Source organism: Budorcas taxicolor, chromosome 4 (genome assembly GCF_023091745.1).
Source record: "Budorcas taxicolor isolate Tak-1 chromosome 4, Takin1.1, whole genome shotgun sequence".
Lineage (NCBI taxonomy): Eukaryota > Metazoa > Chordata > Mammalia > Artiodactyla > Bovidae > Budorcas > Budorcas taxicolor.
This window is the reverse complement of record NC_068913.1, coordinates 58448698-58475799: the sequence shown is the minus strand read 5'-3', so window position 1 is coordinate 58475799 and position 27102 is coordinate 58448698. Positions and strand designations below refer to the sequence as shown.

At 40.7% G+C, this 27102-nt stretch overlaps 1 protein-coding gene across 1 annotated transcript in view; it reads right to left on the bottom strand.

Annotated features, from left to right (window-relative positions):
• DOCK4 (dedicator of cytokinesis 4) overlaps nucleotides 1-27102 on the bottom strand; it is a 467343-nt gene that overhangs the window by 107467 nt on the left and 332774 nt on the right. Inside the window, exons 24-26 of the mRNA XM_052638395.1 lie at nucleotides 17481-17608; nucleotides 14297-14431; nucleotides 3896-3994 (exon numbers count right to left, since the gene is read on the bottom strand). Coding sequence (XP_052494355.1) covers nucleotides 3896-3994; nucleotides 14297-14431; nucleotides 17481-17608 — 362 coding nt within the window. The remainder of the gene's footprint in view (nucleotides 1-3895; nucleotides 3995-14296; nucleotides 14432-17480; nucleotides 17609-27102) is intronic.

Here is a 27102-nt window from a genome sequence, read left to right as displayed (position 1 = left end):
GAGGCAGCAGAGGATGAGATGTTTAGACAGGCATCACCAACCCAACGGACATGAATCTGAGCAAACTCCGGGAGACAGTGAAGGATAGAGGAGCCTGGTGTGCTGCAGCCCACTGGGTCACAAAGAGTCAGACATAGCTTCGCCACTGAGCAACAACATAGTTGAGAGAGCTGAATGTCTTAGCCAAACATGGCCAGCACACTCCTACTCAGTTTTCAGCCAAGACTTCCTTTGGCAAGTTTTCCTCTAGCCTTGAGTTTGGGCTGGCTGCCCTAGATGCTCTGAAGCACTGTGTGTTGACTCTGTGTCTTCACCACTCTCATTTGCCTATGTCACTGCCCATGACCTGTTTGATTCCACCCCCAACAGGAACTGGCCTTTTTGCTGCTGGTTACATAACAACACTGATAGCACTTGGTATGCCTGAATTGCTCAATCTGTATTTCCTAAAGGATAGATGAAGTCATATCATTAAATAATTTTCCTGACCTTAAAGTGCAGTTTTGTTTTGTTTTTAGGCCCCACTATTTGGAAGAGGGACATGTGTCTTTTGAAAAGGTCAATCACATGAAACATTTCACTCATTATTTTCATTTGCTTTATTATTGTTAACATGAATATTAAAGCATAAAACTCAATACCTAGATTAAACAATGCTTTTTTGGCTTATGCTTTTCCACATTTTTTTTTTAATTCCTAGGCTCTGTGAAAATACGTAATCTTTTCCTATATGAATTTTGAAATATGAAGTTATAAACTTTGTAAAACTTAATGATTCCTCAGCTGTGTTAAATATTCAACTTGTGATGATAGTTCATAACTGCACAATTATTTTCCTTTTTAATCACATGGATTTCTGTATGTAGAGTAGATAAACTCTAAGATCTATCTATCCATTTAAAATTCTAATCTCAAGATTAAATATTAATACAAGCATGAAAAACATGATATTTTCAGGCTTGGACATACGCTAATCAACTGTCAAATAGATTACACCTGCCCAAATCTATTCTTTGTTTCATATGACTCAGCTTGTAAACTGATCCAAGGAATTGAAAAATTCATCTGAGATCATACAACATTTAAAAGTCAAATAGAAGTGATCTTTATGCACTGTCTATATTAAAACTATGAATATTGCTCTGAGACACCATTGTTCAGTCACTAAGTCACGTCCAACAATCTGCGACCCCATGGACTGCAGCACGTCAGGCTTCCCTGTTCTTCACTGAGTTTGCTCAAACGCATGTCCAATGAGTCAGATGATGAGTCCATCTCATCCTCTATCGCATCTTTCTCCTCTTGCCCTCAATCCTTCCCAGCATCACGGTCTTTTCCAACGAGTCGGCTCTTTGCAACAGGTGGCCAAAGTATTGGAGCTTCAACTTCAGCACCAGTCCTTCCAATGAGTATTCAGGACTGATTTCCTTTAGGATTGACTGGTTTGATCTCCCTGCTGTCCAAGGGACTCTCAAGAGTCTTCTCCAGCACCACAGTTCAGAAGCATCAATTCTTCAGTGCTCAGTCTTCTTTATGGTCCAACTCTCACATCTATACATGACTACTGGAAAAACCATAGCTTTGACTATATGGACCTTTGTCAGCAAAGTGATCTCTCTATTCTTTAATACACTGTCTAGGTTTTCCACAGTTTTTCTTCCAAGGAGCAAGCATCTTTTAATTTCATGGCTGCAGTCCCCATCTGCAGTAATTCTGGTGCCCCCCAAAATGAAATCTGACACTGTTCCCACTTTTTCCCTAACCATTGACACCGTGAAGGCTTCTAATCATGCAATTCTTACAGTGTAACTATATCGACTGTCTTATAGTTCTTTATCCCTCAGTGATAGGGACAGAGGAGGAAAATTAAATAGTTTAGAAATCTCACTAGAGGATTAAAGACAAACAGAATTTTAAAAGGGTTTGTGAGACTGTTATAGGCTGCTGCTAAGTCACTTCAGTCATGTGTGACTCTGTGCGACCCTAGAGACGGCAGCCCTCCAGTACTCCAAGAGTACTGGAGTGGGGTGCCATTGCTAATCACTCAAAAAAAAAAAAAGACAGTAATCTAGCAACAATCTATACCACCTTTAAGGAAGATCAGGTGCATTCAGGTGCAAGGCACACTCGACTTGTGAACAAGTCGTGATAGTTAAAACACAAGACAATAGATACGTTACACAAAGTCAGGAAATTGATGGTCTTTGAAGAGCAGCATTTCTGTATGTAGTCAAGACAGGAATACAGGTGAAAGGGGAAAGAAAATATTTGAAAGAGGATATTATATCAAAATCTGAGATGAATTACTGTATTTTAGTATATGTTAACACCCTTTTGCCAGAGAAGGCAATGGCAACCCACTCCAGTACTCTTTCCTGGAAAATCCCATGGACTGAGGAGCCTGGTAGGCTGCAGTCCCTGGGGTCGCTGCGAGTCAGACATGACTGAGTGGCTTCGCTTTCACTTTTCACTTTCATGCATTGGAGAAGGAAACGGCAACCCACTCCAGTGTTCTTGCCCGGAGAATCCCAGGGCCAGTGAAGCCTGGTGGGCTGCCGTCTATGGAGTCACACAGAGTTGGACTGAAGCGACTTAGCAGCAGCAGCAGCAGCAGCAGCAGCAGCAGCAGCAGCAGCACCCTTTTGCTAATCTACATGTGACTTAAATAGCGCCATGACAGTCTCAGAGCACACGGGGTTCAAAGGCAGAACTGATGATGTAAAACCTTTATATCTACCCCCAAATGAGGAAGAAGATGGTCTTTTCCCCACTTTTTCTTTGATTACAAAAAATGTAGCCCTCTTTGTTCTTGGAGTTGCACTCTTGCTGGCCCACCTGTATCTCTCATAAGCATTTTATGCTAATGAACTCTGTTTGCCTATCACTTCACCTCTTACTGGAATTCTTTCTGTGACCAAAGAACCTGAGCTTCAGTAAGTTCAGGTGAGAAGGTGAGCAGTTTTAATAGGAAAGAAGGGTTTTGAGTCCCCTCCTAAGTCAGAGATTGTGGGTTCAAGTCCCATCTGAGAAGGAGGGTGGTTTCACCAGCACTAGAGAAACCCTTCCATTTTGATGGTTTATGTATGGAAACTGTCTGGAAACTGAAGCAATGGAAGAGAAATAAACATAATTAGTGACAGATGACAGATCACTCCTATGACCGAGGACAATCAACTTCTAAGATTTTAGTGTACACCATAAAGGAAGCTTTGCTGTTGTTTAGTTGCCATCTGTATACAACTCTTTGCGACCCCATGGACTGCAGCACACCAGCAAGCCTTAAAGGAAGGAAGCAATAAGGTTCCCTAAATCTTAGCAAAGATCAGACTTTTACAAACCAGACATCAATATTTTCTATTTAATGTTAGACTGTCAGAGTAGCACAGCACAGTGATTAGACTACAGCCTATAGAGAATATCAGATATAAACTCTGCCTCCATAGTCAGAATGTTGTAGCCAGAACTTCTCACTGTGGCTTTAGCAGGATGAAATCAGCTAAAATACATTCTCCCTTATTCTATATTAAGGTTATTTCTATGAAGATAATATATTCTCCCTTATTTTCTATTAAGGCAATATCACCACTACTAGACAGTCTATTTGATTTTGTCTCATTAATTTTGTTACTCTATTTCTAGGTTACTTTATTGGACTTTGATGATAGATGTTTCAAATCTTATATGCTTATCCAAAATAAGAATTAACTTCTTGGCTTGGGTACAGCAATTTTAAAGAGTCAATTTACAGAAGAGCAAATCTGTGGATAAATCTGATAAAAAACAGAATTTAATGGAATCAGATAAAGCAACGGTCCAAAAATTTTCTGAATGATGATAAATAAGAAAAAGAGAAACTAAAAAGATATACTAAAGAACACGGTATAATGTCACTTACCCTTAGTTCTTCTTTTGTATTGAAACTATCAAGAAGCTGCTGATAATGTCTATCTGTCATTTGCCGTAATAAGGACAGGAGACAAGCAACAAACTCCCCCTAATGAAAAAAAAAGAGCAAGCATATTTTTTTAGAAAGGACATAAAACAACATCAACAACTTAACTGTCAACTCTCAAAGTGCTCTCAAATAGAACACTTGAAGAAAAAACCCCACTATGATTCAAATTTACCCTATGATATTGTTTGTCTTAATCTAAATTAACCATGATATTACAGTCAAAATTTCTCCCTGTGATGATGATCATTTACTTGGTACACATGCATTTTATAATTTAGAGTGTTTTTTTTTTTTTTTAACTTAGGTGGAAGCTTTTCAGTAGGGCAGTAACTACATACACTTAAAGAAGGTGAGGCAATGAGGCTTCTGACTATTTATTAAGCATTTACTGTGCCTTGGTTCATTGTATCATTTAAGCCTCATATCAGTGTTATAAGGCAGGGAATATAATACTAATTTTTTTCTTTCTTTTTTTTAATTGTAGTTGATTACAATGTTGTATTAATTTCTGCCGTACAGCGTAGGGAATACTAATTGAAATAAAGTAAAATATAGGTTTGGTGGGCTAAAAAGAATTGGCAGAATTGGAGTTATTTCCAGCTTTTTATACTCCAAGCTCTTCCTATAACTTCCTGCTCAATATTTGAATTCCTATGATCTTCTCCAGCTCATTAGAGGGCCTATCAGCTCACTTGCTGGGTGTAGAGAAAGCCATACACAGCATAATGTTGGTTTCAATCTCCTTTTAAGACCAGTTAATTTTTAAAAATTTTATTGAAATAGAGTTGATTTACAATGTATTAATTTCTGTTGTACAGCAAAGTGATTGTTACATAGAATGTATAAACATCTTTTTTCATATTCTTTTCCATTATGGCTTATCACAGGACATTGAAGATAGTCCACTGTGCTATACAGGAGGACAATTTGTTTATCCATCCTGTATATACTACTTTGTATCTGCTAACCCCAAATTCCCAATCCATCCCTCCTCTTTCACCCCCACTTCCCTCAGCAACCACAAGTCTAAGAACAGTTAAAGTTAATTGTGATTCTTTTGTGCTTGGGTGCTATGCAACTGACTCCTATAAAATCCAAATCTTAAAAATTAATAATGAAAAGAAAAAAAAAAGTATAACATCCATAGATCTGAGGCCTTATAAAATTGTTATCAGGCTTCCCTGGTGACTCAGAGGGAAAAGAATCTGCCCACCAAAGCAGGAGACACAGGAGATATGGGTGGGTTAGATCCCTTGGTTAGGAAGATCTGCTGGAGAAGGAAATGGCAACACACTCCAGCACTCTTGCCTGGAAAATCCAATGGACAGAAGAGATCAGAGGGCTTCAGTCCATGGGGTCACAGAGAGTCAGACACAACTTAGTGACTGAGCGCACACACACACACACACACACACAAAATCATTATTGCTGCATTTTCTGATGCATTTCTAACAAAATATTTGTTTTCAATGAAACTTTTGCTCAGCAAAGAATTTACCTACTTTTAAGTATAATAGGAAAAGGAGTACGTCAAGGCTGTATATTGTCACCCTGTTTATTTAACTTATATGCAGAGTACATCATGAGAAACGCAGGGCTGGAAGAAGCACAAGCTGGAATAAGATTGCTGGGAAAATATCAATCACCTCAGATATGTAGATGACACCACCCTTATGGCAGAAAGTGAAGAGGAACTAAAAAGCCTCTTGATGAAAGTGAAAGAGGAAAGTGAAAAAGTTAGCTTAAAGCTCAACATTCAGAAAACGAAGATCATGGCATCTGGTCCCATCACTTCATGGGAAATAGATGGGGAAACAGTGGAAACAGTGTCAGACTTTATTTTGGGGGGCTCCAAAATCACTGCAGATGGTGGCTGCAACCATGAAATTAAAAGATGCTTGCTCCTTGTAAGGAAAGTTATGACCAACCTAGACAGCATATTCAAAAGCAGAGACATTCCTTTGCCAACAAAGGTCCGTCTAGTCAAGGCTATGGTTTTTCCAGTGGTCATGTATGGATGTGAGAGTTGGACTGTGAACAAAGCTGAGCACCAAAGAATTGATGCTTTTGAACTGTGGTGTTGGAGAAGACTCTTGAGTGTCCCTTGGACTGCAAGGAGATCCAACCAGTCCATTCTAAAGGAGATCAGTCCTGGATGTTCACTGGAAGGACTGATACTAAAGCTAAAACTCCAGTACTTTGTCCACCTGATACGAAGAACTGACTCATTAGAAAAGACCCTGATGCTGGGAAAGATTGAAGGCAGGAGGAGAAGGGGATGACAGAGGATGAGATGGCTGGATGGCATCACCGACTTGATGGACATGAGTTTGAGTGAATTCTGGGAGTTGGTGATGGACAGGGAGGCCTGGCGTGCTATGATTCATGGAGTCTCAAAGAGTCGGACACGACTGAGCAACTGAACTGAACTGAAGTACATTTAAAACAGTGTAAGCACAATAAAAGAGGTAACCAGTGGTAAGTGAATGTGGATTTAGAGAACTGCAGTTTAATCGGGAATTGGATTCTTTGAGTTTACATGCGAAAATATTATAGACTCATATGTACAACTTGAGACTAAAAGCTCAGAGAAGTGGAATTTACCAATAGCAGTAGCTAAGTCAAGACAGTCAAAGCCACTAAGACCACGGGAGCCCCAAGGATGCTACATTATGGCCATGTTAGTGGTAAAGAATCTACCTGCCAATGCAGGTGATGCAAGAGATACAGGTTCCATCCCTGGGTCGGGAAGATCCCCTGGAGGATATGGCAACCCACTCCAGTATTCTTAACTGGAAAATTCCATGGACAGAGGAGCCTAGTGGACTATAGACCACTGGCTTGCAAGAGTCAGACATGACTGAGTGACTGAGTGCACGCCCGCACACACATCACGTGCACACACACACACACGGTACCAAGAGATGTAAGTTGACTCCTTGCATGTGTGTAATAATTTGCAACACACAGATATGACAAATTAATATTTCTACACACTTTTTAGGGCAAATATTTAAGAGCTCACCAGTATGGGTTAGCAGAAATACCCTCTAAGCTCAATATATTACTTTGTTAATGTCTGCACTTTTTAGCTGTTCTTATGTCTCAACCTGAAAACACAAATCTAGTTAGTGGAAATGCATTCAATTTTTCATCTTTGGTTTTTCTACATCTTAACCACACTATCTCCAATGTACCTACAAGATTAACATTCTTAGACTATTTATTTCAACATACATTCTGTCTATGAATAGTGATATATCTTAAATGACATTATTTTTAATGATTTTAGTAAATCATAAAAATTATTCAAAAATGAGAAGATTTTCATTAAATGTTTGCAGTCACTGTACTAAGAGAATGTCTCTCTGAATCCATATTATTGACTATTTATCTCTGTCACATCCAGTTTAGGCCCAGTGCAAACAACTTGTCATGCTAATCTCTCATCCTGGCACATTTAAGACATGTTGTCAATTCCAGTATCTACCTTACAATGTCATTTTATTTATTCACTTCATCAGTTTAGGAACATTTAACCCTGTTAAAAGGCCGAGATGTCCAATATTTCACTGACATATTTTTCACCTGTAATTTTAAGAGACTTTAAGTGTCTGCATGAAAGCCATAGACTCATAATTTGTTAAAAATAAAAAATTATTGTTGGCCAAGGTTCAATTCATATTAATGTTGGAATTTAAGTAGAAATCACCTTTAGCAAGAACTCCACGCCACAGTGGTTGCATCCATATTACAACTAGATTGAGTATAATGGCCATTTCCACCAACACTTGGGAATAAGATTAGTAGATGGCTATAACGTCTTCAAGAAACCTTCCATTATATATACCCAAATTTCCCCAAAAATTCCCCCTTACAGAATTCTGCCTTCTTCTTCCCTCAAACACAGTCCATAGCACACAGAAACATTAGGCAAATGTAGAGCTATGTCTTAGACACGGCTCCTGCTGAACTGAGTCACCCACACTATAAATGGTGCTGAACAGAACTATGCACACAGATGCATTTGCCAATGGTAAGGAACTCTGGAGTCCAATAGTTGCGGGGGTGAACAAATGGCCATATATGCCTCTTTATAAAATCTGCTTCCATGTACAATGAGATGTTTGAAAGGAACTGATTACAATGGTGCTCTGCTGCTGCTGCTAAGTCGCTTCAGTCGTGTCCGACTCTGTGCGACCCCGTAGACGGCAGCCAGTGAGGCTCTCCCGTCCCTGGGATTCCCCAGGCAGGAACACTGGAGTGGGTTGCCATTTCCTTCTCCAATGCATGAAAGTGAAAAGTGAAAGTGAAGTCGCTCAGTCATGTCCGACTCTTACCCACCCCATGGACTGCAGCCCACCAGGCTCCTCCACGCATGGGATTTTCCAGGCAAGAGTGCTGGAGTGGGGTGCCATTGCCTTCTCCGACAATGGTGCTCTACTCTCCCCCGACTCCCCCAACTAGTGAGAGTATTTTAAAGCTTAAACAGCAGTCGGTAGAAGAACAAAAAGTACAACCCATTTAGATGGTAAAGATAAGGCTACTGTTATCCGGAGTTATGACAGGAGTGGGAGCCAGTCGCCCTGTTGGTGTTACCAGGAGACAGGGTGAAGATGTGGCACTTGCAGAGAGCTGAAACACTTCACCATGGCACACAGTGGCACCGGCTTTTACCCACAGCATGTCTGCTTATGGTGGGCACTTTTTCTGTAAACACAGAAAGGTGTCAGGGTAGGACTGCCATGGAAAAGCTCCCTATTCAGAGAGCCTGTTCTCTAATTCAGAAAGAGGAAGAAATTAGGTCTTCAGTGCCCAGAGAAATAACCTGGCCAATGATCAGGACCTATTTCTCACCTTAGAATTAGTTAAAAAATAAGTAGCTCTCTAAGGGCCTTTCCTGGTGGCTCAGCAGTAAAAAATCTGCCTGCCAATGCAGTAGATGCAGGTTCAGTCCCTGGGTCAGGAAAATCCCCTGGAGAAGGAAACAGCAAGCCATTACGGTATTCTTGCCTAGAAAATCCCAAGGACAGAGGACCTGGAGGGCTACAGTCCGTTGGGTCACGAGTCGGACACGACTTAGCAACTGAACAACAATAAACAACAACAACAATAAAGCAGCTCTTATAGGAAACTGCCTTCAGCAGGAAGCCCCTTTTCCTTGTCACTTTAGCAGAGATACACTATAACTAACTTTTAAACCAGGCACCCTCACGTTCTACTCATCCCTAGCCCAACACACCTTTCAAATCTTTTAATCACACAATACTTTGCCTAACTGGTCCATTCTTTCTGTAGATCAAAGAAGTAGAAATGAAGAATAAGTAATGAACAAATGACCAGATCTCTTTTCTAGCTTTCCCTTCAGTAATCTGAACAAAATGTGTGACCGAACTGTATGAACAAGATAACACCTAAAGGACGATCACAAGGGTTGGACCAATCTGCACACAGTTGAAGAATGGTGGTGATACTGACACCCTATCTCAATGAGGAACTGAGGTTACTTCCTTGTTTCTTTTAAAAGGTTCTGTTGCTGAGCAGAATCTTTGGAGGTGGTTTCACGGGATGCTGAGTTCATCATCTCCCCAGATGGCTGGCATTTTGATTAAAGGCATCTTTCTTTTCCACCATTTGTGAGTGTGTAATTGATCTTATAAATGGGAAGCAGCCGAACTCAATTCATTCAATAACAATAACAACATGGATATTACTTCTACAATAATAATAATATTATGGACTGGTGTTGCTACCACAATTACTAATGGCTAAAATGTACTGATATTGTTTAAACACGTCTATACATTTGATGACACCCTCAAACTCATGTTGAGATAAGTACAATTACTTTCTCAGTTTTAAAGGCAATTAAACAGAAGCTTGCCCAAGAGCATGTACAGGTAATCAAAGGGCAGAGTAGGATCCAGACAAGGTCTGCCTGAGGACTTGGAAAAAAAAAAACCTATCTTAAAGCATGAAATCTATAAAATCTAAGATACCAAATTATTTAAGTGCACATTCCTTGCAAATTTCATCCCACATACCCAGAGTTTGGTTTGGTACATGGCAAGGGCCACAAAACAGCTATGTGCGGGAAAGGTTTCACTTTATGTGATTTTCCTAAAATTGTAGCAAACCAGACAAACCCCGTCTGCCCAAACCCACCAATGAGCATCACTCACTGCCTTCTCAAGTCTCTTAATTGGCACTGATTATTATACTGTGAGGACTTCCCAGGGGACTCACTGGTAAAGAATGCACCTGCCAAGGAGGAGACATGGGTTCGATTCCTGGGTGGGGAAGATCCCCTGGAGGAGGAAACGGCAACCCACTCCAGTATTCTTGCTGGGGAAATCCTATGGACAGAGGAGCCTAGAGGGCTACAGTCCAAGGGGTTGCAAAGAGTCGGACACAACTGAGCAACTGAACTACAACGTTACGCTGTGAAGACCTACAGGTCATGCATGGCCCAGAAAAATTTGACAGTTTCAACCCTGTTGACAGATACAAAGTAGTTTGACAAAGTGTTTTAGCTTTTGACCTTGGGAAGTCTTTGACCACGTGGAGCATTTCCTGTGATTTTGTTTGGTCGGCCATTATAATTTTAGGACTGTGTTGGAGCTGTATTGCCAGGAAGCAGTTGAAATGTCACCAGCAAAACCAAAACGAAGGAGACTTTCTTCTGCTTTTGGGAAGCTGGAGTATATGTTTTTCCCAATTCCTTCTGCCAAGTACAACAAAAACCCCTCCATTATATATAAAACAAACAAGATGACTCTGGAAAGTGGAAAGAGAACAGGCCTGCTAGAGACCTCAGACCCAAGGAAGGACAGGGTGCAGTGTTCTCTGGGTTTTCTTTTTGCCTCCGATATCCTGCCCCTGGAGTTGAAGAAGCTGGCCTCCTTGAAGTAACAGTAATTGCAACAGTCTCCCTAACCACCCCTGACCCCTGCCTCCGCTCGGTACCTTCCAGAAAGCCTGCTCTCTTAAGCCAAAGCACCAGGAAAGGGTAAGTTTAACAAGACAAAACTTTTATCAGTTACTTCTCTACTGTAGCTCAACATCACAAAAATTCTGGCTGTTTTCAAACCTACAAGAGCCAAACGGGGAGTCCATGTTTCCCTCTTTTCAAGGCTGTGACGGGACACCCCAACATCTGTCTCCAGAATGGAGAGTCAAAAGGGGGCAGGTATTTTCATGACCACTCGTCTGTGTCAGTGAAGCCAAGATAAGGAGCCTGGATTTCTGCCTGCAACTGCCGATCGTGAATTGGCATCCTAACCCATTCCTTGCTAAGTGTTGTCACATAAAGCCATGTGAAAGAGAAGGTTTAAATAAGATCTGGAGTCTTATAATACAAAAATGTCCAGATTTCAACTGAAAATCACTCGTCATACAAAAACCCAAGAAGATCTCAAACTGAATGAAAAACGACAAGAGATGTCAACACTGAGATAATAGAGATGTTAAAATTATCTGACACAATGAATATAAAAATCAACTCAAAATGGTTCACAGACTTTAATGTGACATATAAAACTATAATACTTTTAGGGAAAAAGAAAAAAAAAAACCTAGGAGATAACCTTCAGAATATAGAGCTAGACAAAAAGATTTCTTAAACTTGACATCAAAAGCATGATCCATCAAAGGAAAAATTGATAAACTGGACTTCATCAAAATTAAAAACTTTTTCTCTACAACAAAAAGACCCTGTAAAAGGATGAAAAAACAAGCTACAGAGTGGGATAAAATATTTGTAAATGACATATTCAACCAAGGACAGCAATCCAATTAGAAAAAGGAGAAAAGACATAAAAAGACATTCCACTGAAAGCAATAGATAGATGGCAAAAAAGTATGTGAAAAGATGTTTGGCCTCATTAATTGTTAGGGAAATGCAAGTCAAAACCATGATAAGCTACCACTGCCCACCTATCAGTGTCCCCATCCTTCCCCACTCCCCAAAGCAACAACACTAAATGCTTCTGAGGTTCTGAGAAACTGGGTCATTCATTATACACTGCATATATGAGAATGTAAAGTTATACACCCATTATGGAAATAGGTAAGGCCATTTATTAAAGACCAAAATAGGCGACTACCATACAATCCAGCAACCATACTCCTGGGAGTATTTATCCTAGAGAAATGAAGACTTATGCTTACATAAAAACTTGCATGCAAATGTCTATAGTAGCTTTGTTAGTAACAGCCAAATTCTGGAAACAAGATGGCCTTTGGTATAGCACATCTACACCATGAAAACTCCTGAGTAATAAAAAGGAACAGATACATATATTTTTATATATGTATATATACACATACACAATGACCTGGATGAATTTCTAGAGGATTAAGCTGAGTTAAAAAAAAAAAAAAAGCCAATCACAAAAGTTATGTACTGTATGGTTCTACTTGTATAATATTCTTTTTAAAAATTTTTTAAAAATCATAGTCAATTTACAATGTTGTACCAATTCTCTGTTGTACAGCAAAGTGACTCAAGTACAGCATTCTTAAAATGACAAAATAACAAGAAAAGGAGAACAAATTTTTCGGTTGACAGGCTTAAGAAGGAGGTGAAGATGGGAGAGAATTGAGTTTGGCTATAAAAGGGCAAGATAGGGGATTCTTGGGGTGGTGGAATATTCTGCATCTTGACTGCATTACTGTCGATATCCTAGTTGTGATACTGTGCTACAGTTCTGAAAGACGTTACCATTAGGGAAACTAGATAAAAGGAACATGGAATATCTGTATTATTTTTCACAACTGCATGTGACTCAAATTATCACAAAATAAAAACTTAAGAAAAACATGAGAAGACAGAAAAAAAAATTCAAAACTCCTGCAAACTTTCAAATCCATAATGATCTCCAGTGGTTTTAAGCAAAAACATGTTTTGAGCATTTACTATGGACCAAAGAGTTGCCAAATACACAAAGCTAACCCCATGAGGTAAGTGGCATTTTACACATGAAATTCCACCAGATCATGAGAATAGCCTGCTCTTCTTTTCCTTAATGAGGCAGTACAACTATTACATATATTAGGAAGTTTTTTCATACAATCTTTAACCTTTGTTTCTTAAAAGAAATTGAGTAACTTTGCTTCCCAAACCCAGAGCTTGGCAGGAAGAACCAGGTAAATCTCAGCTCTGAAAGCAGAGAAAATAAAATGCAATACAAGATGGCCATCCTTAAGGCATTCAACCCTGGCAGGACAGCCAGGGTGGGCTTTCTATTTTGTTGCTGTTTGTTGTTTATTCCCTAAGTCCTGCCCAACTCTTTTGCGACACCATGGTCTGTACCCCACTCTGTCCATGGGACTTCCCAGACAAGAATACTGCAGTGGGTTGCCGTTTCCTCCTTCAGGGGATCTTCCAGACCCAGGAATCGAACCTGCACCTCCTGGATTGGCAGGTGGGGTTTTTACTACTGAGACACCTGGGAAACCCTCTATTTCTTTACGTGAAAGAAAAAAAAAATCTTCATCAGGAGCTAGGCAAACATTCTTATGATAGTGGTTCTATAGTGCATGGTTTGTAAAAATAACAGCAAAAGGCTGACATTTTGGTTAATAACCATGAAAACTATAGCATCTACTGCCATTTCTGCAAGTGGTATTTAGAAGAATGTTCTGAATCAGACCTTAAAAAAAAAAAGCCCACACTGGTCAACTGAATGTGAGTTTCAAATGTGAAAATTTATGTACCCATCCATCCATCTCTCTCTCTACACATATAAATATATATACAAATAAACTATCACATAATTTATGTCTTAATATTTATAACTCATATTACATTAGATTCATAAAATAGTGGAGCTTGAAGATATCTCAAAATCACCAAGGCAAGCTTCTATAATTTATAGCTGAGGAAACTGACCTCCCCCACCAACCTGCCACCAAATTAAGATCCTTACTAGCCATAGCGAAAAATTCACAATCAAAACTTAGGACCGTTGACTGCTATTGGTCTGTTTCATTGTTCTAACTTTCTCAAGCAATTTGATGAATGAAAAGAGAATGAATAGTTATCAAGGAGACTGAGGATATAGAGCCACAGATTAACTTCAACTGGGCAAAATGGGGGGGGGGGGGGAGGGAACTGGGCCAATTTGGCCTTTCTGCAATTAGAAATATCTTAATCCAAGATCTTTTAACAAACACGCTTCTTACTTCCATCCCCTGGTAAAACGAAGGTTTTTACATACATTTGAAATGAACATAGATCATCTCCCAAGTTCAGATTCCCCAGATTCTTACAGCAACCCACCCTCAAAGCAACTGAGGCTTTGATAAGCACAACTCTGCTGTTGTGTGCCATGGCCTTACCGTGACATCCTGGAACTGAAGCCTCATGGTGGAGCCAGATGGCTGCGGACGACTGGTGATCTCCAAGATGGTTCTCAGCAGTATGTCCAGCAGGCTGGCCACTATCACATCTATTTCCTCCAGCACAGATTTTTCCTAAAGGAAAAAAAAATAATGTGATCAGGAAACTGTGGCCTAAAATAAGAGTCCTAACAAAGGACTCGAGCTCGTCAGTTCTGGACCTCCCTTAATTTATCTAAGTGAATAACCTTTCATAGAAAACAAAAGGCACAGAGATGTTAACACTTTACCCAAGACTATGTGGCTCCGCAGTGCAGTGGGAACCTGGGATGCAAGTAAAAAGGTGGGGTGATGGTCTGGAACACACCCCAAACTAATCTGGAACACCAGCTATGCCACTAACATGGTGTGTGTCTGTCTGTGAGTTAAGTTTGCCTCTATGGGCCTGACAGTTCACTAAACATCCCCCTTGGTTTTAAGAGTTTGTAATATTTTGATTTCAGATTGTGTTTACATTTACTCTTCTCATCACTGGAGTTGCATGGGTCATTTTCCAAAACTCCTAAGTGCAAATGACTATTCCTATAAAGTGATTTTTCAGTTCAATTCAGTTCAGTGCAGTTGCTCAGTCGTGTCCAATTCTTTGTGACCCCATGAATTGCAGCATGCCAGGCTCCCCTGTCCATCACCAACTCCCAGAGTTCACTCAAACTCACGTCCATCGAGTTGGTGATGCCATCCAGCCATCTCATCCTCTGTTGTCCCCTTCTCCTCCTGCCCCCAATCCCTCCCAACATCAGAGTCTTTTCCAATGAGTCAACTCTTCGCATGAGGTGGCCAAAGTACTGGAGTTTCAGCTTTAGCATCAGTCCTTCCAAAGAACACCCAGGACTGATCTCCTTTAGAATGGACTGGTTGGATCTCCTTGCAGCCCAAGGGACACTCAAGAGTCTTCTCCAACACCACAGTTCAAAAGCATCAGTTCTTCGGTACTCAGCTTTCTTCACAGTCCAACTCTCACATTCATACATGACCACTGGAAAAACCATAGCCTTGACTAGACGGACCTTTGTTGGCAAAGGAATGTCTCTGCTTTTGAATATGCTATCTAGGTTGGTCATAACTTTCCTTCCAAGGAGTAAGCGTCTTTTAATTTCATGGCTGCAATCACCATCTGCAGTGATTTTGGAGTCCCCAAAAATACAGTCTGACACTGTTTCCACTGTTTCCCCATCTATTTCCCATGAATGTAAAGATTAGCAAATAGCATTCAATCTGAATGAATGATGTTAGTTACAGACTGGACTTAATGTCAGTGGCCATGGTGGGACTGCTCTCCCAAAGCAAAATGAATACTATCTAAGCCCCAGGACTTGAGAGAGAGCGAGCAAAATTTTCTGCACTGACTAAAGGTACTGGATTTGAGTTCTTATTATACCTGCATCAGGCAAAGGACTATGATGACAAATGTTTTGTGTAGCAAGAAGATTACTTTTGCAAAGAAAACTTTTACAAAGTATGAGTTTGAAGGACCCTTTTGGCTGGGATTTTTTGATAAACTTTCTTACACTGGAAAGAAAACTACTAAAGATTTCTCCCCAGAACAGAGTTTCTGCTCTGACTTCCTTATAAGATAAGTGCAAAAATTGACCAAAACTTCAACAATGAAATAGGAGGAGAAAAAAAAAAATCATCTGTACTAACACCTGACGTTTTTGGTTTTCTGAGGTAACCTTTTAAACTTACTTCTCACTCTCAGCAATGAGAATTAGCAAAAACATTCTCACTAGGCACGGTATAGCTGTACTTTACTGAATTGGGTGTGTAAAAAGCAATGGTCCCTCCTATGCAGGCATCTTGCACCATACTTTCAGACAGAGTTTCTGGCCTTTTTCTCTCAAGGGCCAACTCTGTTCCCACCAAAGAACCGATGCTTTTGAAATGCGGTGCTGAAGAAGACTCTTGAGAGTCCCTTGGACAAGCAAGGAGATCAAACTAGTCAATCTAAAGGAAATCAACCCTGAATACTCATTGGAAGGACTGACGCTGAAGCTGAAGCTCCAATGCTTTGGCCACCTGATGCAAAGAGCCGACTCACTGGAAAAGACCCTGATGCTGGGAAAGAGTGAAGGCAGGAGGAGAAGGGGGTGACAGAGGATGAGATGGTTAGATAAGCATCACTGACTCAATAGACATGAGTCTGAGCAAACTCTGGACGACGGTGAAGGACAGAGGAGCCTGGTGTGCTGCAGTCCATGTGGTCACAAAGAGTTGGACATGATTTAGCAACTGAACAACTGTTCCCACAGTACTAGAGTCCTGTGTCCAAGACTTCTACTGGAAGCACATGCCAGCTGGCTGTGGAGCTCTTCAGAAGGTGATCATAACTCTGAGGGAACGAAAATGGGGAAACGATAGCATGCTAGTAAGTGGGAGGCAGAGAAACAGGCATCCCAACATTCACTGCCAATCCTGCTTTGTAAAAGTTGTTACAGATAAGGCTGCATAGTAAACAGGTGCAAACTGATGGAACTAAACTAGGACATCCTTCGCACATGGACTTCACACCAGACCTCTGAACCATGAGCATGCAGGGGGTTACCCCTGTTTATAAGCAAGCATGCGATTTTTCTCTGTTGACACTGCATCGTCTAATACAAACTGCAATTCCTCAAGAGTCAGGAACATTGACAGGAATTCCTAGAGCCATGACAATGGAGTGATTAGATACCACCAGGCTCTTGGGCCTCTCTTTAGCTTTCACTATGTGTACAGGGCTTGGCCCAAGGCCTGTGGCCGAGCTCTGACCATCATCATCCAGTCTTTCACTGAATGGGCCCAAACAGACTGTCTTTGCAAGCAATAATTTATTCTTGCGAAAGAGGATTTATCAAGATTAAAGACACATGTGGGAGGCTTTGAGATTTCTAATTTTTCTCATTGGGTATTCAGTTCTTTCTTGAAATACAAGTTTAAGACATGCAGGTTATTTGGGGCTACAGCCATCCTACAAGGTTAAAAAAAAGAAATTCCTTTAGAAGAAAAGTAAAAAGTCCAACACAGAGGGAAATGAAAACGAGAGTCTCAAAGGATGATTCTTTGGTGTGTTTTCTCAGAAGACTTAAAATTTTCTTTCCAGAAGCCATCTGATGGGCACTATATCCTATAACCTGTGTTTACTTACTGAGCTATTCTTCTTGATGAGACAAAATACGTTGCTAAGGATCCGTGCACACATGATCAGGTCCTTCTGTTCTTGCAAGTGCATGTGGAGGTGATGTAACACGACAGGTAAGAGAATGTACCGGGAATCTGGAAGGAGAAGAAGTATTAGTGTCATATTTAACAGGCCCACGCAAACCTCGTGCAAATCCTTTTCTACTCTGTAATTTTAATTGCTAAATTATTAACACATATAGTTAGAAAAGTATTCATTCTACAAAGTTGATACTGAAAAACAGTAGTCCCTTCTCCAACCCATGACTACTGGCCTTTCACTCTTTTATTGAAACAGGTTGGTTTGTTTGTTTGTTTTTACTACCAAATACCTAAATAGCATCCTTTTCTTTCTATCTCTGGACTTTTCATTGAGATGGATCATCGACTCACTTCTTACTATGGTAGATGAGAATTTAGTTTTTTTGTTTTGTTTTTTTAACCGCTTTTTCTTCTCTCCAGCCTCTTAAAAGAGTTATATCACAATTTCTGGCTAAATTAACACTTTTCATTTCCTGCTATTTTGATTTCCAACCCTTTCTCCATGATCAGATTTTTGTTTTATTTTTGTTTCTCTTTCTGAAAGCTTTCAGGAAATTATTCCTTCCAATTCAAAACTTCACAATCATATACTTTGTCATGGCTTTTAAAATCTATAAACTCATGCCCTTTAGTTCTGGGAACTTGCCTTGAATTATTTCTAGTATTATTTCCTTCCTGCTACTGTTAGTTCTTCTCTCTTCTGCCTGGAACTTTGACTATATTCATGTCATGACGATCTTAAACTATCTTCTACTTTTGTTGAATATCTTTTCATATTTTTGATCTCTAATTTGTCATAAGTATTGAAATAGTAAGGTGATAAGTAATCTAAAAATTGACTTATATGCAGTATATATTCCAATATTTTGAAAAAGTAACAGTGAATATGCCTGTTGTCCTGAAGGTTTATTTTTCAATGTGATGTCATGAACACAAAATTACTGCCTATCTTGGGTCCATAATGGGAATTTTATTTATAGGATGTGCCCACTTGCAAATACCCCAGGCCATCCTGCTTGGTTTTCTAAAACATGTCATCTGTGAAACAATTCAAATGAATTAATTTTGGTTTACAAAAATCTATTTGTCTTATAGACAGCTTGTATAAGCTATAATCCCACCTCACTCATTCAAGGAAAAATGGATAAGCTAAATAACTCTATATCTATTAAAGAAACTCAACTTGCTATTAGGAGTATACAAGGAAAATTCCAGACCCAGGTGGCTTCTATGAGTTCTATGAAGCAATATTTAGAAGAAAGCATATCAAGTCTACATAAATCCTCCCAGAAAATAGAATAAACAGGGTATACAATTAACTCATTTTATGAGGCCAGTATTATCTATGCCAAAATTAGTCAGACATTTTAAGACAAAACTATAGATTTGCTATCTCTCATCAACATAGATGCAAAAGTTCTTATAAAATTTTAGCATAATACACATACAGTGATTAAATAGGTTTATCCTGGGAATGAACGATTGTTTTAACATTTGAAAGTCAATCAATCATCCTAGAGGAGAACATAGGCAAAACACTCTCCGACATAAATCACAGCAGGATCCTCTATGATTCACTTCCCAGAATACTGGAAATAAAAGCAAAAATAAACAAATGGGATCTAATTAAAATTAAAAGCTTCTGCACAACAAAGGAAACTACAAGCAAGGTGAAAAGACAGCCTTCGGAATGGAAGAAAATAATAGCAAATGAAGCAACTGACAAACAACTAATCTCAAAAATATACAAGCAACTTATGCAACTCAATTCCAGAAAAATAAACGACCCAATCAAAAAATGGGCCAAAGAACTAAATAGACATTTCTCCAAAGAAGACATACAGATGGCTAACAAACACATGAAAAGATGCTCAACATCACTCATTATCAGAGAAATGCAAATCAAAACCACAATGAAGTACCATTTCACACCAGTCAGAATGGCTGCGATCCAAAAGTCTACAAGCAATAAATGCTGGAGAGGGTGTGGAGAAAAGGGAACCCTCTTACACTGTTGGTGGGAATGCAAACTCGTACAGCCACTATGGAGAACAGTGTGGAGATTCCTTAAAAAACTGGAAATAGAACTGCCTTATGACCCAGCAATCCCACTGCTCAACACGCTCACTGAGGAAACCAGAACTGAAAGAGACACGTGTACCCCAATGTTCATCGCAACACTGTTTATAATAGCCAGGACATGGAAGCAACCTAGATGTCCATCAGCAGACAAATGGATAAGAAAGCTGTGGTATATATACACAATGGAGTATTATTCAGCCATTAAAACGAATACATTTAAATTAGTTCTAATGAGGTGGATGAAACTGGAGCCGATTATACAGACTGAAGTAAGCCAGAAAGAAAAACACCAATACAGTATACTAATACATATATACGGAATTTAGAAAGATGGTAATGATAACCCCGTATGTGAGACAGCAAAAGAGACACAGATGCATAGAACAGACTTTTGGACTCTGTGGGAGAGGGAGAGGGTGGGATGATTAGGGAGAATGGCATTGAAACATGTATACTATCATGTAAGAAACAAATCGCCAGTCTAGGTTTGATACAGGATACAGGATGCTTGGGGCTGGTGCACTGGGATGACCCAGAGAGACGATATGGGGAGGGAGGTAGGAGGGGAGTTCAGGATTGGGAGGTCATGTATACCCATGGCAGACTCATGTCAATGTATAGCAAAACCAATACAATATTGTAAAGTAAAATAAAGTAAAATTTTAAAAAAATTAAAAAAAAAATTAAGCACAATAAAGCCTAAACGGAATCAGACTGCCAAAAAAAAAAGGAAAGTCAATCAATGTGATTCATTATATTAGCAGATATATGAAAAATGTGAAAAATTCAGCATCCATTAATGATAAAAGGTGATAATTAAAGAATAATAGATAGTTTTCTCAAATTAATAAAGGGCATTGATGAAATACCGTTAGCTAACATAATAGTAAAAGATTGAATGCTTTAAGATCAAAAATAAAGCAAGGAAGGCCAATTTCACCAATTCAACACTGCACTGGATTCCTAGCCAGTATAATAAGGTATATCCATAAGTGAAAAAATGGATGATCCTGTATCCTAATAAAAATTTTAAGTATTCACAATTTGGAAAGCACCTTTATGGATGTTTGCCTGACTTCTCTTGTCTTCTTGATTTCTTTCAGTAGTGAGGTTGGGAGTTATATTTCTTTTAATGCCTGCCACTGGGCTACCAACACAATGAGGTCCGGCCTGAGGTTTACCGCCAAAACAAACCACATAAGTCACAGTCATGCTTCACTTTCAGAAAATGAACACAAAGTGTTAAAATTCAGTAGAACTCATTGCAGGCTTCCCTGCAACAGGAAGCCTTACCAGGGAACTTCAGTGAAACTGAAAGCGAAAGTCACTCTGTTCTGTCAGACTCTTTGTGATCCCATGGACTATTCTCCAAGCCGAAATACTGGAGTGGGTAGCCTTTCCCTTCTCCAGCTGATCTTCCTGATCCAGGAATGGAACCGGGCGGATTCTTTACCAGCTGAGTCACCACGGAAGCCCAAGAATACTGGAGTGGGTAGCCTATTCCTTCTCCAGGGGATCTTCTCAACCCAGGAATCAAACCAAGGTCTCCTGCATTGCAGGTGGATTCTGTACCAGCTGAGCTATACTTACAAAACAATTACTTGACAAGAACAAAGAAAAGGAAACTGAAAGCTTAAATGACAGGAGTCACTGCCTAGTGATGCTTAATTAGAAAGGAAGATAAAGCTCATCTGATATGTTCCTGCAGCCAGTGGGATTTGATTTCTAAAATTCAATTTGCAACCAACTGTTAAGGAAATCTCTACTGCCAAAATGTAAGGCAGACAAATAATTAGTGTGTGGTGTGTGAAAAAGAAATATATGAGTTGCCTGAAGATTTGCTGCTTCTCCATTACTAGGGCAATATCAGCCAATGCACACGATAGAATCGAGGGGTAAATCCCAAAAGAGCTGACTGGTTAAAATGCTAATTCTTACCTTTAAAACGAAACACCTGGAGTCATCAAGAAGGCTCAAAGGAAAACAGAAAAAGGCTCAAAGAAAAAACAAAACACAGACTTGAACATACAGGAAGTTTCTAAACAGTAGACTCTGTTATGCAGGTTCTGTCCTTGAAAGGGTCAAAACACTCAGATTCAGATTCTCAGATAGAGCTCACTGTATGGTGTGTCTTACTTTTTATTTTGTCTGTACACAAAGAGATAAAGCCAGCTCCCATTCAGTTCAGTTCAGTTCAGTTCAGTCGCTCAGTCATGTCTGACTCTTTGCGACGCCATGAATCGCAGCACGCCAGGCCTCCCTGTCTATCACCAACTCCTGGAGTTCACTCAAACTCACGTCCATCGAGTTGGTGATGCCATCCAGCCATCTCATCCTCTGTTGTCCCCTTCTCCTCCTGCCACCAATCCCTCCCAGCATCAGAGTCTTCTCCAATGAGTCAACTCTTCGCATGAGGTGGCCAAAGTACTGGAGTTTCAGCTTCAGCATCATTTCCTCCAAAGAAATCCCAGGGCTGATCTCCTTCAGAATGGACTGGTTGGATCTCTTTGCAGTCCAAGGGACTCTCAAGAGTCTTCTCCAACACCACAGTTCAAAAGCACCAATTCCTCGGTGCTCAGCCTTCTTCACAGTCCAACTCTCACATCCATACATGACCACTGGGAAAATCATAGGCTTGACTAAACAGACCTTAGTCGGCAAAGTAATGTCTCTGCTTTAGAATATGCTATCTAGGTTGGTCATAACTTTTCTTCCAAGGAGTAAGCGTCTTTTAATTTCATGGCTGCAGTCACCATCTTCAGTGATTTTGGAGCCCCCCAAAATAAAGTCAGCCACTGTGTCCACTGTTTCCCCATCTATTTCCCATTAAGTGACGGGACCAGATGCCATGATCTTCGTTTTCTGAATGTTGAGCTTTAAGCCAACTTTTAAACTCTCCACTTTCACTTTCATCAAGAGGCTTTTAGTTCCTCTTCACTTTCTGCCATAAGGGTGGTTTCATCTGCATATCTGAGGTGATTGATATTTCTCCCGGCCATCTTGATTCCAGCTTGTGCTTTTACCAGCCCTGCGTTTCTCCTGATGTACTCTGCATAGAAGTTCAATAAGCAGGGTGACAATATACAGCCTTAAAATACTCCTTTTCCTATTTGGAACCAGTCTGTTGTTCCATGTCCAGTTCTAACTGTTGCTTCCTGACCTGCATATAGGTTTCTCAAGAGGCAGGTCAGGTGGTCTGGTATTCCCATCTCTTTCAGAATTTTCCACAGTTGATTGTGATCCACACAGTCAAAGGCTTTGGCATAGTCAATAAAGCAGAAATAGATGTTTTTCTGGAACTCTCTTGCTTTTTCAATGATCCAGCAGATGCTGGCAATTTGATCTCTGGTTCCTCTGCCTTTTCTAAAACCAGCTTGAACATCTGGAAGTTCACGGTTCACGTATTGCTTCTGTGGTGACTCAGCTGGTAAAGAATCCGCCTGCAATGCAGGAGACCCCGGTTCCATTCCTGGATTGGGAAGATCATCTGGAGAAGGCTTCAGATCCCATTAGCAATTTTCGAAAGGTGTGGGACTAGGAAGAGGAAGCAGCAGCTAAGAAATGCTGATAAACTAACTTCCTCCTTGAGGTTAATTTCAAGGAAAGTTCTCATTTTTGTTCCTCTAGCAACAAAGCTTTAGACAATCATCCTTGTAGTCCTCTGTCCCCTAGTGAGTGAGGGCCGTGAGTCCTGTAGGGGCATGCAGGGTTTCCAGCCATTCTCCACCAACTGTCCCAGTATAGGCTGGACACCAGCAGGACTCCCAAGCAGGTGCTCTGTGGCAGCCTCAGGATGCGGAGATGGTACCCCAGGTGGGCAGGGGGTCCGGCTGTGGCTGGCTGCAGGGAAGCACCAGCAGGACAGAAAGCCCTGAAATCAGAGTTGGTTTAGGCCTTTGTGATCCAAGATACCAGGAAATTAACTGCTAATGTCACAGACATCAACAGAACCTGCAAACAAGCCCTTCAGACACTGGTGGACAGAAAATGCTCAGAATGGACAGGACTGATGATGATTTAGGGGCTTCCTGCCATGCACACACAGTCAGTACCACACAGGTAGGCAACAGCCCAGGGCTAGGAATGATCTCTGCATGGCCCAGGTTTCTTATCCAGTGGATTCAATCTCCCACCCTTAAAGCAAAATACTAAGGAATGCAGAGGAACCAGAGATCAAACACCAGCATACCCTGGATCATGGAGAAAGCAAGGGAGTTCCAGAAAAACATCTACTTCTGCTTCATGGCTATGCTAAAGCCTTTGAGTGTGTGGATCACAACCAACTGTGGAAAGTTCTTAAAGAGACAGGAGTACCAGACCACCATACCTGTCTCCTGAGAAACATGTATACAAGTCAAGAAGCAAGTTAGAACCTGACATAGAACAACTGACTGGTTCAAAATTCTGAAAGGAATGTGACAAGGCTGTATACTGTCACCCTGCTTATTTAACTCATATGCAGAGCACATCATGAGAAATGCTGGACTGGATGAAGCACAAGCTGGAATCAAGATGGCCGGAAGAAATATCAACGACCTATATGCAGATGATACCACTATAATGGCAGAAAGTGAAGAGTAACTAAAGGACCTCTTGATGAAGGTGAAAGACGAGAGTGAAAAAGCTGGCTTAAAACTCAACATTCAGAAAATTAAGATCATAGCATCCAGTCTCATCACTTCATGGCAAATAGAAGGGGAAAAGCAGGGAAGCAGTGACAGATTTTCTCTTCCTGGGCTCCAAAATCACTGTAGACAGTGACTGCAGCCATGAAATTAAAAGACACTTGCTCCTTGAAAGAAAAGCTATGACAAACTTAGATAGCATCTTAAAAAACAGAGACATTACTTTGCCGACAAAGCTATGGTTTTTCCAGTAGTCATATATGGATGTGTGAGCGCTGAAGAACTGACACTTTTGAACTGTGGTGCTGGAGAAGACTCTTGAGAGTCCCTTTGACGGCAAGGAGATTAAACCAGTCAATCCTAAAGGAAATCAGTCCTGCATATTCATTGGAAGGACTGATGCTGAAGCTGAAACTCCAGTACTTCGGCCACCTGATGCGAAGAACTGACTCACTTAAAAAGACCCTGATGCTGGGAAAGATTGAAGGAAGGATGAGAAGGGGATGACAGAGGATGAGACGGTTGGATGGCATCACTCACAAAATGGATATGAGTTTGAGTAAGCTCCGGGAGTTGGTGATGGACAGGGAGGCCTGGCATGCTGCAGTACATGGGGTCACAGAGAGTCAGACACGACTGAGTGACTGAACAATTCCTGCTCCATCCTGATCCTGGTCATGACCTAGTACATAGCATTCATGAAGCATTTATCAAGTGTCTATTACGCACCAGGCACTGTTATGGAAGCTAGAGATAAAACTGTCTTCAGGATAAATACAACCCATGTTATTTTACACTCTTCTGGGATGAGGGGGGAGAGACAGACTTGAAACAACTAAATCACCAATTCTTCAGTTATTACAGATGCATTAGGTTATCCAAGAAGTAAAAAGCCAAAGAATGAGACTGATAATGGGATGGGTGAGGCAGATAAGAGATTTCTTGAGAAAATGAGAGTTCAACTGAATCCTGAAGGGTAAAGATGGATCAACTTGATTCAGATTTCAGAACAGTAGAAAGTCGGTTCCAAGTAGAGTGAAGTAACACTGAGAAGGGACCAGGTGGGTGGGCAGGGCATTCTCATTCTACTTTGAGGGGAAAAAGAGCATTCTTCATTCCTGCAACTCCGTGCATCTTTACAAGGCCTGTCTGCTACAATGTAAGCTGTGGTTAATAGAAAAGTTGTGAGCAAGTGGCATTTTCTAACGTGAAAGAAATTTAATTACAGTGCAAGAAAAGTCAATACTCAACTCAGCTTTACCTAAAGTTCAAAGAAAGAAAAGCTACAGGCACTCATCACCTGTAGTAAGATTTTATTCTTCAAGTCATCAAATTAATAGATACACCATCACACATCCTTTTTTTTATATTGTGGCCTAAAATGGGGGGGTGGGATGGACAGGTAGAGGCATTCGTTCCCAGAATAAACTTTAAAAACAGTCTTATGGGGACTTTCCTATGGTCCAGTGGCTAAGATGCCACAGTCTCAGTGCAGGAGGCCCCAGTTTGATCCCTGCCCAGGGAACCGGATCTTGCATGCCACAACTGAGACCTAGTGCAGCCAAATATTAAAAACAACAACAACAAAGATGTCCTTACAAACAGTCTTACAGTCCACCTTCCTCCCTTTCTCCTTTACTTTTTCATTGCGGCTATCAAGTCCACAAAAGAGCTAACAGAGAACTGGGGGGTTTCTGGCAAAAGGAAAAAACAATGACTTCTGGGTACTTTCTCACGAAATCCCTAAGACACCTGGTTCTTCAGTTTGTGGGAACAGAAAGCAGCATCAGCATGTTTCTTATCACTACACACTCAGTGCGTTTATGCTCACCTCTATTATCTACACCGTGGTTTGCCTGAGAAACTGCTCAATTATCCCAAAGTAAAAACACGTATGACCTTATCTTAGCAAGCAAATAGCTTGGGAATGACCGCAGACCTCTGCTGAACAAGTCAAGCACCAAGCGATGGGGCCCAGTGAAAACGGAGGCAAAACCACAGTCCCCCAGAGCCTGCCCTGTGGTCTGAGAAGACTCAGCGCCCACCTTCTCACTCCCCCAACTTCAACTGCCACTCAGCTCCCATTCGCCATGCTTCTGCCTCCCCCTGCCTCAACCTCTGTCCTTCAAATCTGCTCTTTACTCATGGCAAGCTGTCTTCTCCAGCATCACTGAGACCTTTTCCTGGCCTTCGAAAAACAGAAAGAATAGAATTGTGGGGAGAAAAGGAAAAGTGAGCAGCTCAACTTTTATACCTTAAATAAGCCTGCCTGGACCCCAGATGACTTAGACATGGAACACCAAGCTGCTTAAATTTCAAATCTGAGCTAAGTCTTTCAGGTCTGGTCAGCTACCCTAGACTTTCACCTTGTGGGACTCTGCCTAGCCGTAGAATGCCTCCAGCCCTGAGGCTGCCCTCTGCCTCTTAACTCAAGATGGCTTGAACCTTCCTACCACCTTCCTACCTTTGTTGTTCCCTTCTGTGGTGTTGACCTTGTGTGTCCCTCTTTGCCTTCTGTGAGTGTTAATTTCTAATATAAGCTCAACTGGGAGTATTCTGCAGCCATACTGCTTCCTTTGCATATCTCCTCCACTTTTTTTCTCTTTGGGGTTTGCACTGGTTAATTTTATATGTCAGTTTGTGCCATGGGAGGTATTGGTTAAATGGTATTTGGTTAAATGCTATCTTTGGTGTGCCAGTGTATTTCTTCATGAGAATTATGTGTGATTTGGTAGGCTAAGTAAACCCCAACATGGGTGGGCCTCACCTAATCCGTTGAAGCTCTGAATACAAGAAAAGGTGGAGTAAAGAAGAGTTTACTCTCTGCCTGTCATTCAGCTT